This window comes from Hemitrygon akajei, chromosome 16, assembly GCF_048418815.1.
Source record: "Hemitrygon akajei chromosome 16, sHemAka1.3, whole genome shotgun sequence".
Lineage (NCBI taxonomy): Eukaryota > Metazoa > Chordata > Chondrichthyes > Myliobatiformes > Dasyatidae > Hemitrygon > Hemitrygon akajei.
The window spans coordinates 47182123-47199402 of record NC_133139.1 but is presented as its reverse complement, the minus strand read 5'-3'; the positions used below and the strand labels follow the sequence as shown (position 1 = coordinate 47199402).

General features: G+C 41.8%; 1 protein-coding gene across 1 annotated transcript in view; it reads left to right on the top strand.

The window, feature by feature from the left end:
* The window catches only part of map2k2a (mitogen-activated protein kinase kinase 2a), an 82106-nt gene that overhangs the window by 53447 nt on the left and 11379 nt on the right, over window positions 1-17280 (top strand). The window contains exons 8-10 of the mRNA XM_073068815.1: window positions 9938-10002; window positions 11093-11154; window positions 14067-14112. Of these exons, the coding sequence (XP_072924916.1) occupies window positions 9938-10002; window positions 11093-11154; window positions 14067-14112 (173 nt within the window). The remainder of the gene's footprint in view (window positions 1-9937; window positions 10003-11092; window positions 11155-14066; window positions 14113-17280) is intronic.

Sequence of the window (17280 nt, the reverse complement as noted above, 5' to 3'; positions counted from 1 at the left end):
CATACATCTAAATTTAAATTACTTTTTTTGTATTTATATGGCTTTCTGTTCATGAATAAGTTGGCTTCGCTCTTGCAAGGGTAATTATCTGGTGGTTCTGCAGTTCAAGCATTACTTCTCATTGACATGTGAGAATGATTGCCATCTCAATTTTTGTTTAGCTCCTGCTGCATACAAGCATGAACTGCTTTATGGAATGTCATAGAACCATTGGTGAACATCTCCACTTCTGACTATGGTACTGTCCTGTTTGGCATCTCATGGTTACAGCCATCTTTTGTTATGTGACTCTGCCCATGGGGGTGTTGTCCCTTCTATGACCATTGATTTCAGTTTTGCCAGATTGATCACAAACATTTGGTCAATGCTGCCTTGATTAAAGAGAAGTGACCAGTAAAATTAAGTTGGCGCTTCCTCACTGGTGCCAGTAGTGAATTCCAGGCCTAGACACGATTTTGAACCTAAAAGTTCAATTATAGAGGCCTTGTAAGAGTGACTGCTATTGACTTTGAGGTAGCATTTGATAGAGAAAACACTGATAAAATTAGTGAATGGATACAAAGTGGAAAGCACAATGTTAGATGGAGTCATGCCACATAAAAAGACAAATGGTTATTAAAAGTAATTCATCCCAGCTCCAGGCCATAACTGCAAGAGTTTCTCAGGATAGTGTCCCAGACATCATAATCTTCAGCATTTCAGTAATGACACTCTTTCCAACAAATCAGATATAAGGATCTTTGCTGATTATGTGCCACAGAGCGGTGTAACTAGTAGAACTGCTTCCTTGGCTTCGGTAACCCAGGTTTGCAATGTGGAATTTGCATGTTCTCCCTATTGCTGTGTGGATTTCTCATGGGTGCTGCAGTTTTCCCTTTCACATTCCAAATACATATAGATTTTGAAGTTGACTGATCCTAGAGTGTAGATGAGTAATAAAAACATGGAGAGAGGGAGGGTTGATATGAATGTGGGAAAATGTTTTTTAAAATTGTGTGTACACTTAATGATAGTACAGTCAGTATTGTTTCCTTTCACCTGACTGAGTTTCTCCTTAAAAATGGCAACGTTGACACATCTGTACAGAAAGAAGGGATTCCCAGAGTGCCAAGGTGCATGGTTTCCTGTCTGTTCAGGGACAAGCGCAAAGGAAGGGAGGCCTGGTCATACTATGGCTAGAGCTTGCCAATGTGTGCAGGTATTTACCAATTATAGCTGATGGAGTTTGCACTGAACCAACATCATGTTCCAAGGAAAATAAAGGACCTTATCCTTACAGGAACTTATGATTGAGAGTCTCCTCAGGAACAGTCACATCAGACTGGCAGTTCATGCTTGTATGCTTGAGAAGGGTATTCTAATGGAATGTACAATCTTTGTGATCCTCTTCTCCCTAAGCATGAACGTTCTGGTTAAGCAACCGAAGTGGAGTTTAGAGGCCCTCTGACTAAGACGGGTGTGCAGCAGCTCCCAATCAGAGCTTCATGGGTGACCTCATGGTGACAACTACATCAGTTCCAGGCAGTTAATGGATCCTCCAGGGACTAGAGAGAGGCTTATCACATGGGCAAGGATCACCAGATGTCTGATGTTCAAGAAAGGCAGACTCTCAGGCAAGTTCTGTTTCTCCTTGGATGATATTGCTATCCCATCCATCTGAGAAAACAGTGAAGAGCCTGGGAAAGGTCTTTGACTACAGCCTAAGGCAGGGTTCCCCTAATAGTTTTTCACAAGGGCCAAATTATGTCAAGCATGCCAAACCAAGGGCCAAAACATCCAGGGTTTTTTTTTTCATTGCACCAGTAAGTTGTTTTATGGGCAGATGTTGTTGTTGCTGCTATTACCATTATTATTATTATTATTATTATTATTATGAGGAGGAGGTTCTTATTATTTAGGCCTTGGATTCTCAAAGCCTGTGTTGTGGGTCACACAAGAAAAAAAATGCATTCTTGAAACAAAATAAGTCCAAAACCAACCATTTAATTATGACTCTAGCTATCACAACTGTCAGCTGTAAGATTGAGAACTCATCTCATCTGGAAATAGACATTCTGATATGTCTGTCCATGGCCTCCTCTATTTGTCCCCATTCTGATATATCTATCCATGGCCTCCTCTATTGTCAAAATGAATCCTAACTCAGGTTGGAGGAACAACACCTTATATACCAGCTGGGTAGCCTCCAACCTGATGGCATGAATATTGACTTCTCTAACTTCCGTTAATGCCCCTCCTCCCCTTCTTACCCCATCCCTGACATATTTAGTTGTTTGCCTGTTCTCCATCTCCCTCTGGTGCTCTCCCCCTTTCTTTCTCCTGAGGCCTCCCGTCCCATGATCCTTTCCCCTCTCCAGCTCTGTATCACTTTCGTCAATCACCTTTCCAGCTCTTATCTTCATCCCACCCCCTCCGGTCTTCTCCTAACATTTCGCATTTCCCCCTCCCCCCACTACTTTCAAATCTCTTACTATCTTTCCTTTTGGTTAGTCCTTACGAAGGGTCTCGGCCCGAAACGTTGACAGCGCTTCTCCCTATAGATGCTGCCTGACCTGCTGTGTTCCACCAGGATTTTGTGTGTGTTGTTGTCTGGGAATTAAAATACAGGCGTGCACATACATGTACACACATGCGCGCGCGCACACAGTTTTAGTAGTACTGTCTTTTCCACTGATTCTGTGCTCATTTAATCTATTTGTTCTTTTTAATTAAGCTATGTAGCATTTGAAGTGTGAAGTGTAGCTGTAAGTGAAATTATCAGTATTATTGTTGTAATATTATTATACCACAATAAGATTGACAAATGGACAAAAATAAATTGATTCACTCACCAATCAGTGAGAGAAGCGACAGCAACAGAATGAGGCAATCCTTCTGATGACGGCCCTGTATTCGTTGTGGCAGTCCTGAGGCACTGGCCAAGATGTGCATTGGAGAGTCTTTCTCTCCTGGTTCTTGATAGAGTTCATTGAAGAAAACGATGTCTCACATATGTATGTGGAGGGGAACAGTGTGAGTAGGAGCATTGCAATAGCTCTCGTGTTTTTGAATTGAGCTTGGGGAACCACGTTGATCCAAAAGTCACTCACCCCCAATGTCTTTGTGTTGCACTTTGAGCAAATCAGATGTTCCCATTTCCAAGACCTCCATCTGAAGAGTTGCCTCATCTATGGAAGGCACCAGCCTTTTGGCCTCTGCAGTCCACTGGCCGTCAGCCAAAACGGAGAATGGCTGTCTCAGGAAGAGGAGGATGTCACCTGAGAGTTTAGGGGCACTTTCAAATCGGTCCCTGAAGTTTTCTGCCAGGCTCATCGCAAGATCCTTCATCACTGGATGCTCCCACATTTCGTTCTTCTCGCAATGCTCTCGCAGACGTGGAAAATGCAACTTTCACCCGTGAATGTCTCTCTCCAAAAGGTTCAGCTTTGACCGGAAAGCTTCAATCGCCTCGTATATGTCCGCAACAGTGTGGCTGTTGCCTTGTAATTGCAGATTAAGTTGATTTAGATGAGACATGATGTCTCACAAAAAAAGAGCATGTGCCATCACCTTGTTGTCACTTAAAAACCTCTTAAATCCTTGGGCTTTTTGGCTCTGCGGGCTGGATAAAAATGACACAAGCTCATTGTGCAGGTCACACACCCTCTCCAACACACAGCCTTTGCTCAGCCAGCGAAGGTTGTGTGCTGTTTGGCGGCGTAGATCAAGTGTACGGTGTGGGATGAGGTTAAAATAAATTAGAGCAGTGCACGCCTTATTTACATGTTATGACAGGTGCGTTCATGTAAGTGTCAGTGGGTCGGCACGGTCCAGACATTTGGTTCTCGTGGTCCGTACCTGGCCCGCGGTCCGCCTATTGGGGTTGTCTGGCTAAGGGATGCGGCTGTCATCCAGAAGATCACCAAGGAGTTAGAAGTCAGACTTACCAGTGTGGACAAGTCAGGCCTACCTGGCAAGTTCAAGGCCTGGATCTACCAACATGACATCCTCGCCTGAATCCTCTGGCCTATGCTGGTATATGAGGTACCCATGTCAACAGTTGAGGCTCTTAGGAAAAAAAAATCAATGGCTACCTTCAAAGATGGCTGGGCAGCCTGAGCAGTATTGCTGTGTACAGGAAGAGGAATAAACTGCAGCTTCTCTTCAGCATCCTAAACAAGGAGTTCATTGTTTCCCATACAAGAGAATTACTGCTGTACAGAGATTCCAGTGACCCCAAAGTCTCATCAGCAGACACTGAAGGAAGTGGACTCAGTGGAGATGGCTGAGTCACCTATGAGGCACAGGGATCTAGTAGGGACAGTGACAGCTGGTCAGCTGGGGCTGGGCAGCTTCCCTTCAACTCGCTTCAACAAGGACCAGGGCAGGGACAAATGCAAACTAGTCCAGGAAGAGGTGTGAATAGTGGTAGGAATGGGGTTGCAGGGAGCTTGGACAAGGTGGGAGAGTGCACTGAAGTGGAAGATGATCTGGTCCAACATCAGGCAGGCAGAACCCCAGCACATCAAGTTCATAGTACAGGCTGTGTACGACATCCTGCCTAGTTCAGCGAACCTTTTTACTTAGGACAAAAGTGAGGCATCATTATGTCCCCTCTGTCGTGGCCAAGGGACCCTGGAACATATCCTCAGCAGCTGCCAAAAAGCCTTGGGAGAAGGCGTGACCAGCTGCTGAAGGCAGTGGCAGAAAGTATCTCATGGCCATTAACAACAGTAAGCATTTCCACCAACCCAGAAAGCTCAAAGCAGTTGTCAAAGCTGGAGACCAACCACAGCCTCAACCCAGATCACAAGCACGCTTGCTCACCACAGCATCTAAATGGTATCTGAAGGTCTTATTTTGGCAAGCAATTAAAGCTCCCTGGCTTCACTGAGGGCTGATATGATCATTCTATCAGAAACCTCGAAGCAGATGATCGTGTTAGAATTGACGGTGCCTTGAGAAGACCAGTTTGAAGAGGCAGTTGTTTGTAAGAAAGCCAATACCAGAAGCTGGTAGAACAGTGCCAGAGACAGTTGTGGAGGGCACAATGTGAGCCTTTAGAGGTGAGGTGTAGAGGTTTTGTTGGCTGCTCACTGTGCAGAACCTAGTATCTCTTTAGCATTACAGGAATTGCAAAGAAATGAACCATCAAGACCGTCGTGGAGGCTGCTGAGCAAACCTCTAGATGGCTATGTATCAAGAGGTATGACCTGTAGACCAGAATTGCTGGGCCACAAGCCAGGGCCTGATCAACCCTGGCTTGGTCACCTGGGCAAGGGTGTCTGATGTTGATGACCCCAGGTGATGTCACTGTCCCAGTGCTTCCTACAATATTGGGATGACAGTAATTTTTCCATGTCATATGACACTGACTACGCAATGCTCAAGCAAAACACACAAAATGCTGGAGGAACTCATCAGGCCAGGCAGTATCTATGGAAAAGATTAAACAGTAAAATGTTACAGGCTTCATTAACTACTCAATGTGCAATTCCATTTGCAACTTCTCTAAAAATGAAGCATTCCTTGCCTGCATGCCGCACAACCATAACACTTAGACATGAGCTAATAAATGGCAAGTAATTTGTGGCATGTAAGTGGCAAATAATAATGACCTCCAATAACACAGAGCCCAGTTACCTACTTTTGACATTCAATGGCATTATTGCTGAGTCCACAATCATTATAATCCTGGAGGACACATCGTCTAGAAACTCAACTGGAGCAGCTAAGTAAATACTGTGACTTTGAAAGCAGATCAGAGATTGGCTATTCTGTACTTAAACACAAAGCCTTTCCACCTTTTCAGAGGCACAATAGAGGGTAATGAAATACAGTTCACCTTACGGACGGGTACTTCTCCAAAAACACTTGACCTCCACAACATCCAAGGCAAAGCCACCTTGCACCCTAAACATTCATTCCTCTGTTACCAACAGCTAGTGATGTGCAGAGTTGTACCAACTATGAAATGCATTGCGATTACTTGCCTAAACCACTCCAACACCACCTCCCCTCAACATCCAAGGACATGGGTACGTATTAGCTATATTGTAATTCCACCTGCAGGTTCTCCTCAATCTCACACCATTCTGGTACTTAAACGTATTGCCACTCTTTCACTTTCACTAGTCTAAATCCTGGAAATCCATCCCAAAAGCATTAGGACTGGAATGTTTCAAGAAAGCTGCTTCCTGCTGCTACAAGGGCAGTCTGGGGATGGGCAGTAAATGCTGGCCTTGCAAATGAGGTGAACGTTCTTGAAAAAATGAATATATAAACAGAAACAGATTTGTACGGCTTTCCAAATTGCTGGATAGATACCAGTGTTGTAACAGGCTGAAAGAGCCTCACTAATTTTGATGCTGAAATCTTCAAGGGAAATTGTTTGCTTCCATGACCTTTCCATTATCCAGTATCGTCAACTACTTTTAATACAATGTGCAATGAATTGAATTGACAAAGACTGGCTTCAGTGATGGTGGGGACCACAGGATGAAATAAACTTATTCAGGCTGAATGTGGTTTTAAGTTTGTCAGCTTTGTCTTTGTTTAATTTTGGCCTTGCCTTAGTTAAGGAAGAGTGTTGGTTTATTATTGTCACATGTACCACGATGCAGTGGAAAGCTGGTCTTGCATACTGTTCATACAGATCAAATCAGGACACAGTGCATTAAGCTAGAATAACACAATAACAATGCAGACTAAAGTCTAACAGATAAATGATAAACTGCAAGATCATAACGAGGTAGAAGCTGAGTCCAAAAGTCTCAATCTTATCATGCAAGAGGTCCATTCAAGAGTCTGATAACAATGGGATAGAAACTGTCCTTGATGGTGGTATGTACTTTCAGGCTTTTGTATCTGATAGCACAGGGGATAAGAGAATGTTTGGGGTGGGTAGGAGCTTTGATTATGCTGGCTACTTTACTGAGGCAGCAAGAAGTATAGACAGCTCATAGAATGGAGAATGGAGAAGAGAACATGTTCTATGACCTGCTTCCTCCAGTTCACTGTTAATTGTCCACTGGTATTCCCATTTAGATATGGTTAGTCTGCAGAGATTTGGTTATTTGTTAATTTGTGAGATTCCTTCTCTATTCCATGCAGATTTTGTTTAGTATGCGAGTAACTGCATTGTGGTCTAGGGCTAATTCCAGCAAGGCACTTCACCCCTGAATACGATTACCTTGATCTTGAGGGGAGTGTGGGAATATGCTGTGCCATTTAGTTACAGATTGTGGTGGTGTATTTGTTTTTGCTGCTAATGGTCCATAGGTTCTCATGAAAGCTATTTTGAGCTACCAAATCTGTTCTGAATTTATCCCTCTTGGTACAGAGGGTGTCCATTTTTTGTCAGTAGGCCTTTGACTTAACATAGTTCTACGAAAGTGATCATGGACAGATTCCACAGTTCTGGGTAGCTTCATGAGAAAATGAGTAGGTAGGTTTATCTCTCCTTGATTTGTTCATTACTTACCACAGACAAAATAAATTCCACTCAACTGGTAACCCATTGCTCCTTTGGATGTTTCTATTGACTCATCTCCAGCAGTTCAGTAGGATAATCCGTCACTATCATCCTCAACACACGTATCCCCAGGGCTGTGTGCTGAGCCCATTGCTGTACACCTTGCTCACACATAACTACACAAGTAATCACCTTGAGAAGCTCGCTGATGATACGACAGTGATGGGGCTCATCGCCCACAACGATGAAATGACCTACAGAGAAGAGGTGGAAAAGCTTGAGGCATGGTATCAGGCAAATAACCTCTCCCTTAATATCAACAAAACAAAGGAAATGGTTAGTTACATCAGGAGAACTCACAGAACTCGCACCCCTCCATACGTCAGCAACATGAGTGGAAAAGTGTGTACAGTTTCACATCTCGCGCAACCCCTCAGTTCCAGAACACATCCCACAATCAGGAAACACCAACACCTCTGCTTTTTGAGGAGGCTGAAGAGAGCTGGAATATGCAGATCAATACTCAAACTTGTTCAGTGGAGGACATGCTGTATCACTGCATAGTACGGAAACTGCAATGTGGCAGACAGGAAGGCTCTACAAAACTGCCTAACGCATCACTGGCACCAGCTTACCTGCCGTCGAGAACATGTATGCAGGAAGGTGTTGCACAGGAGACCAGCAAATCATAAAGGATCCCATCCACTTTGCTCAAGGACTGTTTGCCCTACTGCTATCAGGGAGGAGACTATGTAACATCCATGCAGGACCAACAAACTCAAAAACAGTTTCTTTCCCCAAGCAGTAAGGCTGATCAGCACCTCCACTAACTAACCCAACCCCACCACCATTATTTTATCATTTCTGGGCAAAGTCCTGTGACACTCCTGTGCCTAGCGTCATTTTATTGACAATCAGTCTGTGTTTATAAGCTATCTCATGTATTTATATTTATTTTTATTGTTGTACTTATCTTGCTGTGTGTGTTTTTGTGTGGCATTGGATCTGAAGTAACAATCATTTTGTTCTTCTTTACTGGAAATTACATGAAACAGTACAGCAAGTTGCTGTATCAAAAACCAGGGTTTTTAATTAAGTGACTTGCTTGATGTAGTATTCATGGGTTTATCAGCTTTATTCTTAAAGACTGAAACTAGAACAAAACTGGCATGTACTGAAGAAAAGTCTTCAACCTAAGGCCTTGACTAATTGCTGTTGCTTGACTTGTTGAATATTTGCAGCAATTTTCTATTTTTATTTCAGATACTCAGTGTTTTGCTTTTCTGTTTTGTGGGCTGATATTAGTATCCCCATTCATTGTTCATTTATCTGGTTTCTTCTTAAGTTGTTAATTCAAGACTTCTCAGCCAAAGAGCCAGCTTTAATTTTGTGGTTTTTGAAAACCGTATCAACAACTTTAGCATTCAGTTTCTTTTTCCACTGCCAAATTGTGAGGTCATCAAATTATCACAATATTCCTTTGTGGTTGAAAAATGTAAAACTCCATGAATGAGAGGTCTGACACCTTACTAAAATTGTGTTCTTTGTTTTATGCAGTTGGTAAATGTGGTAGAATTGGCCTGCACAGTAATCACCCTTTGGCTGCTGTGCAGTATTAAGCAATATTGAAGAAAGTTGCTCAGTTAACATTTGAAGGTAACCTTTCTGAACATCATGCCCTTGGAAAGATTGGATCCTCCAAAGCTTTTCACTTGTTGCCTGCATTCTGACTGACAATGAGTAGAAAAGTTGTCATTAATACAAAATGTAATTTTCTTCGTAAAACTTTGTGTTGACTTTCTTGTCCCAGAAATAATCAACATTGAAGATGGCCTCAATGTAGGTAACTGCCATTGCAGTGTACTGATCTGAATGAGCTACAGTTAAAATGCAAGGTGAAGCTGGCCGTTGATTCTCCAGTCTTTATTTTATTTGTTTAGATACAGCACGGAATGGACCCTCCTTTGAAGCATGAAGCCCAGCAATCCCCTACCTGTTAACCTACCAGCCAGTATGTCTTTAGGCTGAGAGAGGAAACCCAGGTGGTCACGAGGAAAGCATACAGACTCCTTGCAGATAATGGCGAGGGTTGTTGCTACTGTAAAGCATTGTGCTAACACTACACTACTGTGTTGCCCCACTTCCCACTATCACTCTTCACTTTGTGTATGTCCATGTGTCTGGCTGCTTCCAAAGACAATTGGCCCACATGTTGAAAAGATGTTGGTCTGAATGTGGGGAGGCAACTAGACTTCAACTTTTAGACCATGGAGATGAAACACTAACTCTTGTTTGTCTTTCTCCCTATAAATATTGTCTGACCTGCTGAGTACTTCATATTGTTTTTAGATATCCAGGATTTTGCCTAGAAACAGCTGTAGTAATTTGTTCACAGACTTGGATTTGTAACATAGCATAGTAGTTCAAAGTAAATTTATTATCTAAGTATGTATATGTCACCATGTGCCCCTTTCTATAATCCAGGGCTTGGAATGGACAGCCGACCAGCCATGGCTATTTTTGAACTTCTGGATTATATTGTTAATGAGGTTTGTACTTACTTATTACAATACAGCTTGCTTTCTACAATTGTCTAAATAAAGGATAAATGTTCTATGACCTGTAACTTGTATAAAACATCATTTCCTCTATTATAAAACCAAAACTCCACTTAAACGCTGTCAGGTTAATATCTTCTTCATACTCTGCCTGATAATATGATGCATTTGCAGAATTAGACATCTGTCTCCTTGCTTTAAGAGAAAAAAGTCAAGTATGAAATGTAATTTACCTTGCTTCATCTACATGTATTTCTATAAATAATATATTTAGGATCATCTGTTTCCTGTGTTACTGAACAAACTTTTGAAGAAAAATAATTTTTTAGTAAAAAGCTGTTATGTTTCTCAGCATCTTTTAGATTTTGATTCCTTTCCTTGCTGTTTCGTATCCCCCAGAAATGCTGAGGAGTCCTGGCACAATGGACTGTACCACTAGATCCATGTGGAATGCTGGCAACACTCAGCTAATTGTTGACTTGCTACAGTGCCACGGGAATGCTCTGTCCTACAAGCCAATGAAAACTAGCAACAGTCACGTTGGCTTAAAGTCTAGATAAAGTAGTAAACTGCTTGGTGGAACCTGACTGAATATCTTTTAAGGCAGTGCTAGGCATTCTTGATAAGGGGTGAAAGGTTACCTGTGACAGTTCAGAATATAGAATAATAGCTACAGATTAATTGTGATCTTACTGAATGACCGAGTGGGCTTAAGGGGATTACAGCCCACTCCTGCCACATTTTATTTGTTTGTGACATACCCCTTTATTCACATTCTATCATTGTAACCCAATGATCAAATACTTGGATTTGATTTTTTTTTAAACAATCCTCTTATGTGACCATTCAAAGATGGAGGATGAATCAAAGTGTGACTGAATGCAAATATTTTTATATCAGCAATTTGCAGGTTGTCCAAACAAATTTTAACCTCTAGAGGTGAAAAAAATCATTTAAAAACATAATTTAAAATGGTCCTGTGAACCATTGCTGTGCAGTGATAAACTATTGTATAGAATATCAGGTTTTAGACTATCTGTATTTCTGAAGCTGCTCCTTATGTTGCTACTTTTCCTTCCAGCCACCACCTAAACTCCCTATTGGTGTATTTTCACAAGACTTTCAAGAGTTTGTAAATAAATGGTAAGTAATTACGGTATAACCTACACCTGATGTATGATTCAGGGCAGGGAGTGTGTGGCTACACAGCTAGTGATTCTTCAGGTGTTTTCACTGTACTAAAGCATTTTTCCATTCCCTTTCCCTTGCTATATTTGACAGATTATAAGAATTGAGCTGTTATCAACGGACTCTAGGGTTGAAAGTTAATTTGCCATTACTGAACTTATAAATTCACCTTATGAGAATTTTTCCTCAGTCTGCATCTGATCGAGAATAAGCATTTGGCTGACATTTCTGAGAAAAGAACAACCTGTTATCTAGCCTACTATTATTGTATTACATAAAGTTATACCTCTTAACCACCTCAGTCTGTTAAACTGGAATATCCTGATTCTAAAGTGATAGAAATTCATGTATGGATCACATTTAACCCCAGTTTTAAAACTGGAGAATTCTATCAATATGCATGATGTTAACCCCATTAATTACAGTACAGATTCTCATAAAGTTTCCTCTTCTGTTTAAAGGTAAACAAACTGAGCAGATCTTCATTGTTGAGCTGGTTTAAACTATGAATGTTTCCTCAAGGCCACATATTTAAACAAAAATGCTAGAAATACTAAGTCACGGCATCTTTAGGGCAATCCTCCTTTGTAGCTCATCTAATTCTACAACAGTTTCTTTCTTTCTAAGAGATCAGATGTTGCTCACTCTCTCATAGGGCTGTCTATTGCTGGAGGAAACATTCCAGGACACAATTAGCAAATTCTGCCTTATCTGATGCCTTAACACTATGGCAGTCTTAGTCAACATTATGGAAGTTAAAATGACCTCTTTAGGATAAACTTAGTAAAATAATAAACATTCACAGTTCTTCCACCTTCCCTCATTATTACACCCTCCCTTCTGCAAACTTCCCTTTGTAACTGGGAATATATCTTATCCAGATTTGGTGTCAAGTTAATTTTAAATATAACCAGCTTCATTATTCCACCTCTTTATGGATTTTCACTCCACCAAATATTTCTACCTACTAGGAGCACTTCCTGCTAGGACTGACAGCATTACTTTCTGTTATACCTTACCAAGGAAAACATCAAGTGTTCCAGCCTTTACACAGCAATGGCTTTCTTCATCCATAATCTGCCCCACGTCCACTATTACTAATCTCTTATCATTTGCATGTCCGTTGTATACTCTGGATTATTTGATTTTCTGGTTGATTTTATTCAGCCCAGTTCTCACTTATCTGATATGGATCCTTCATCATTCATCTTTATTATTTTATCTTAGTCTTCGTTTCCTTTGTCATCTAAACTGGCTTGGTTCCCCTACTTTTTTCCTTGAAATATAACTACTCGGTTATCCGTTGTTCCATTATGTTTTACTGCCATTCTGCCTTTTCATTTTCCCCAGTCAGATCAACATTGTGCTTTGAATTGCTCCTCATCCTTCTCCATCACTAGATCTTGTTTTTGACACAATGATCATAAGAAGAGGTGAACTGTCTTGTCAGAGTTTACTGCTCTCTATTCATTCAAGTAATCCCTATACATACTGAATATATATTAGAACTGCTGTGGCCATCCTTTTTAAGACATAAGGAAAAGTGTCTTTTAAGACATAAATAAACAAAAAAAACCAGAAAGATGGTAGAAAAGTTTTTGACACCTATAAGCCACTTCCTCCTATTTGCCGATCATTTGCTAATGTTAAAGGTTTTGGGTTAGTGATTGTGGATGTGGAATGTGGAGCAGCAATCTGCTGTATAGATCTGTCCCAGTCCTGATGTTTAACACAAAATGTTGACGATTGCTGCCCCCCCCCCCCCACCACAACCATTAATGCCATTCAACCTGCTAAGTTCCTCCAGCTGATTGTTGTATCTTTTAAATCTCAGGAAGCACCTGGCCATTTTTATGGTTCACTTTCAATATAAAATTGATAATCACTTTCATAATTTGCTAAACTTCCTAATTCCATAGAAGTTTTTATCTTTTTGAATAACATACTCTTTGAGAGCATGCTTCAGACCATGTAAAACACAATAAGTGAAAAATCTGCAGATCCAAGCAACATGCACAAAATGCTGGAGGAACTCAGCAGGCCAGACAGCATCTACAGGGGAGCGGGGAAGCATAGTCGACATTTCGGGCCTGGCCTGCTGAGTTCCTCGAGCATTTTGTGTGTGTTGTTCAGACCATGTAAGTTTGCAGGTTTTCCACTATTGTGAATCAGATTTAATATCACCAGCATGTGTCATGAAATACGTTAACTTTATGGCAGCAGTACAATGAAATGCATGATAAATAAACATGGAAACTGAGTTACATTATGTGTATATATATATATGTCTATTAAATAGCTAAGTTAAAAGTAGTGCAGAATAACAGAAATTAAAAAAAGTGAGGTGGTATTCATGGGTGAGATTGTAATATTGAAAGAAAACTTTGTAAAGTAAGTGACTGCATATACTTCTAGTTGTGTTCTAGTGCAGGTGCACGACTGGTCATTGAAATATAAAAGTTTGCAATATTCACCTGGTCAATTGCACATGTTAAATTAATTGTTGATGACCATTTCATCAGAGTGGTTAGAGCTCAACTCTAGTTTTCCTTGTTCCCAAATGAGCAGTTAACACCATGCTATTATAGCTTGGGGTGTCAGATTTCAGAGTTGAATTCTAATGCTGTCTGTAAAGAGTTTGTACATTTTCCCCATTGCTGAGTCGGTTTCCTGTAGGTGCTTCTGTTTCCTCCCACAGTCCAAAGATGTACTGGATAGCTAACCAATCACTCATTAACCTGTTATAAATTGTCCTGTGATTAGGCTAGGTCTGCTCGGTGCCACAGCTCGATGGGCTGAAAGGGCCTGTTACGTGTTGCATCTCTAAATATAAATAATGAACAAATGTGCCTTTTCTTTCATTGTAGTTTATTCAAGAATCCAGCTGAACGAGCAGACTTGAAACTACTCATGGTAAGTATGCCATGTATTACACATTTGTTTATCTCAATGCATCTTGTCTAGGTTTATCTTTAATGTGGTTGCCATCTCAACAACCTAATTCTACTGAAAATGCCATGCTAAAAATTGTTGCAGCTTGTACCTTGATGTTTAGATTATGTCATATAATATAGCTGCATGAATATGTTCTGGAAAAGATAGATAGATAGATACTTTATTCATCCCCATGGGGAAATTCAACTTTTTTTTCCAATGTCCCATACACTTGTTGTAGCAAAACTAATTACATACAATACTTAACTCAGTAAAAATATGATATGCATCTAAATCTCTATCTCAAAAAGCATTAATAATAGCTTTTAAAAAGTTCTTAAGTCCTGGCGGTTGAATTGTAAAGCCTAATGGCATTGGGGAGTATTGACCTCTTCATCCTGTCTGAGGAGCATTGCATCGATAGTAACCTGTCGCTGAAACTGCTTCTCTGTCTCTGGATGGTGCTATGTAGAGGATGTTCAGAGTTTTCCATAATTGACTGTAGCCTACTCAGCGCCCTTTGCTCAGCTACCGATGTTAAACTCTCCAGCACTTTGCCCACGACAGAGCCCGCCTTCCTTATCAGCTTATTAAGACGTGAGGCGTCCCTCTTCTTAATGCTTCCTCCCCAACACGCCACCACAAAGAAGAGGGCGCTCTCCACAACTGACCTATAGAACATCTTCAGCATCTCACTACAGACATTGAATGACACCAACCTTCTAAGGAAGTACAGTCGACTCTGTGCCTTCCTGCACAAGGCATCTGTGTTGGCAGTCCAGTCTAGCTTCTCGTCTAACTGTACTCCCAGATACTTGTAGGTCTTAACCTGCTCCACACATTCTCCATTAATGATCACTGGCTCCATATGAGGCCCAGATCTCCTAAAGTCCACCACCATCTCCTTGGTCTTGGTGATATTGAGACGCAGGTAGTTTGAGTTGCACCATATCACAAAGTCCTGTATCAGTTTCCTATACTCCTCCTCCTGTCCATTCCTGACACACCCCACTATGGCCGTGTCATCAGCGAACTTCTGCACATGGCAGGACTCCGAGTTATATTGGAAGTCTGATGTGTACAGGGTGAACAGGACCGGAGAGAGTACGGTTCCCTGCGGCGCTCCTGTGCTGCTGACCACCGTGTCAGACCTACAGTCTCCCAACCGCACATACTGAGGTCTATCTGTCAAGTAGTCCACTATCCAATCCACCATGTGAGAGTCTACTCCCATCTCCGTTAGTTTGTGCCTTAAGATCTTGGGCTGGATGGTGTTAAAGGCACTAGAGAAGTCAAGGAATGTAATCCTCACAGCACAATTGACCCCATCTAGGTGAGAGAGTGATTTGTGCAGCAAATACGTGATAGCATCCTCCACTCCCACCTTCTCCTTATACGCAAACTGAAGAGGATCCTGGGCGTGCCTGGTTTGTGGCCTCAGATTCTGTATTATCAGCCGCTCCATGGTCTTCATCACGTGCGACGTCAAGGCAACAGGTCTGAAGTCATTCAACTCCTTTGGTTGTGGTTTCTTCGGTACCGGGACAATACAGGATGTTTTCCACTGTCTGGGTACTCTTCTCTGCTCCAGGCTCATGTTGAAGATGCGCTGTAATGGTTCTCCCAGCTCAGTCGCACAGGCCCTCAGTAATCGTGGGGAAACTCCATCCGGTCCAGCCGCCTTGCTGGTACAGATCTTCCTCAGTTGACCTTCCACCTGTGCAGCCGTAATCCTGGGCGTGGGCAAGGTCTCCTGTGAGTGGCTATTTTCCTGTGAGGGAAGTAAGCCTGGTGTGGATTTCTGCGGTGAGGATGAGATTGAGCTGTCGAACCTGTTGAAGAAGTTGTTCAGCTGGTTCGCTTTCTCCACATCTCCACTTATGTTCGCCCCTCGCTTTGCACCGCATCCGGTGATGATCTTCATCCCATCCCACACCTCCTTCATGCTTTTTTTCTGCAGCTTTTGTTCTAGCTTCCTCCTATACTGCTCCTTTGCCCCCCTTATCTGTACTCTGAGTTCCTTCTGAACTCTTTTAAGCTCCAACCGATCACCATCTTTAAAGGCCCTCTTCTTCTGGTTTAGGAGGTCTTTGATGTTACTAGTGATCCAGGGCTTATTATTGGGATAGCAGCGAACAGTTCTGACAGGGACAACTGCATCCACACAAAAGTTAATATAGTCCGTTGTGCATTCAGTGACCTCCTCAACGCCCCCACAGAGCCCCCCTTGCAGTACATCCCAGTTAGTAGTACCGAAGCAGTCTCTCAGGGCCTGTTCAGCTTCAGGAGTCCACTTCCTAAAAGAAAGTTTGGAGGGAGTAGTTTTTGATGCTGCAGTCACATCCAGGAGTGTCGCTGGTGTAAATGACGGCCACATTTGTGTCTGACAGTACATGGTTTGGGTTGTTCATTAATTACAAAGTGATTAATCCAGTGTTGATTCTATAAAGTCTTTGATCTGGATGTTGCTATTCCATTGAAATCTTCAAAGTTCCTTGGTATTAAATTAATTGTATCATTGTACAGTCGGCCCTCCCTGTCCGCGAGTTCCGCATGCACGAATTCAACCAACTGCGAATCGAGAAAACCCGGTAGTGCTCTTCCAGCACTTGTTGTTCGAGCATGTAGAGACTTTTTTCTTGTCATTATTCCCTAAACAATGCAATATAACAACTATATTACATAGCATTTACATTGTATTAGGTATTATAAGTAATCTAGAGATGATTTAAAGTATACAGGAGGATGTGCGTAGGTTACCGTGGATTGGGATAAAAAAAATCGGAAGTTCTCTTACTAAGTAAGTCGGAACAGGTACAGAGTTAGTCAAACGTTTGTCTTAGCATATAGTATATATTTTACCTTTCTATGCATATAAAACACTTAAGAGCGTATGTTGCAGCGCCGGGCTTGGGAAGTTCCAGGGTTCGATCCAGTGACAGACCACTTCTGAGCACGCTCTCCTTCCTTGCCTGGTTGATGTGGAGGATCAAAAACCCAAAACCCAATAATTAAACCACTGCATTGCTTAGTAATAATTGTAGTTTTCATCGGGACAGGGCCTTTCTCACTTTATCCTTTAAAATTCTTCCGATTGTTGACCGACTGTAGCCTAACACTTTTCCAATGACTGATGGCATTTCACCT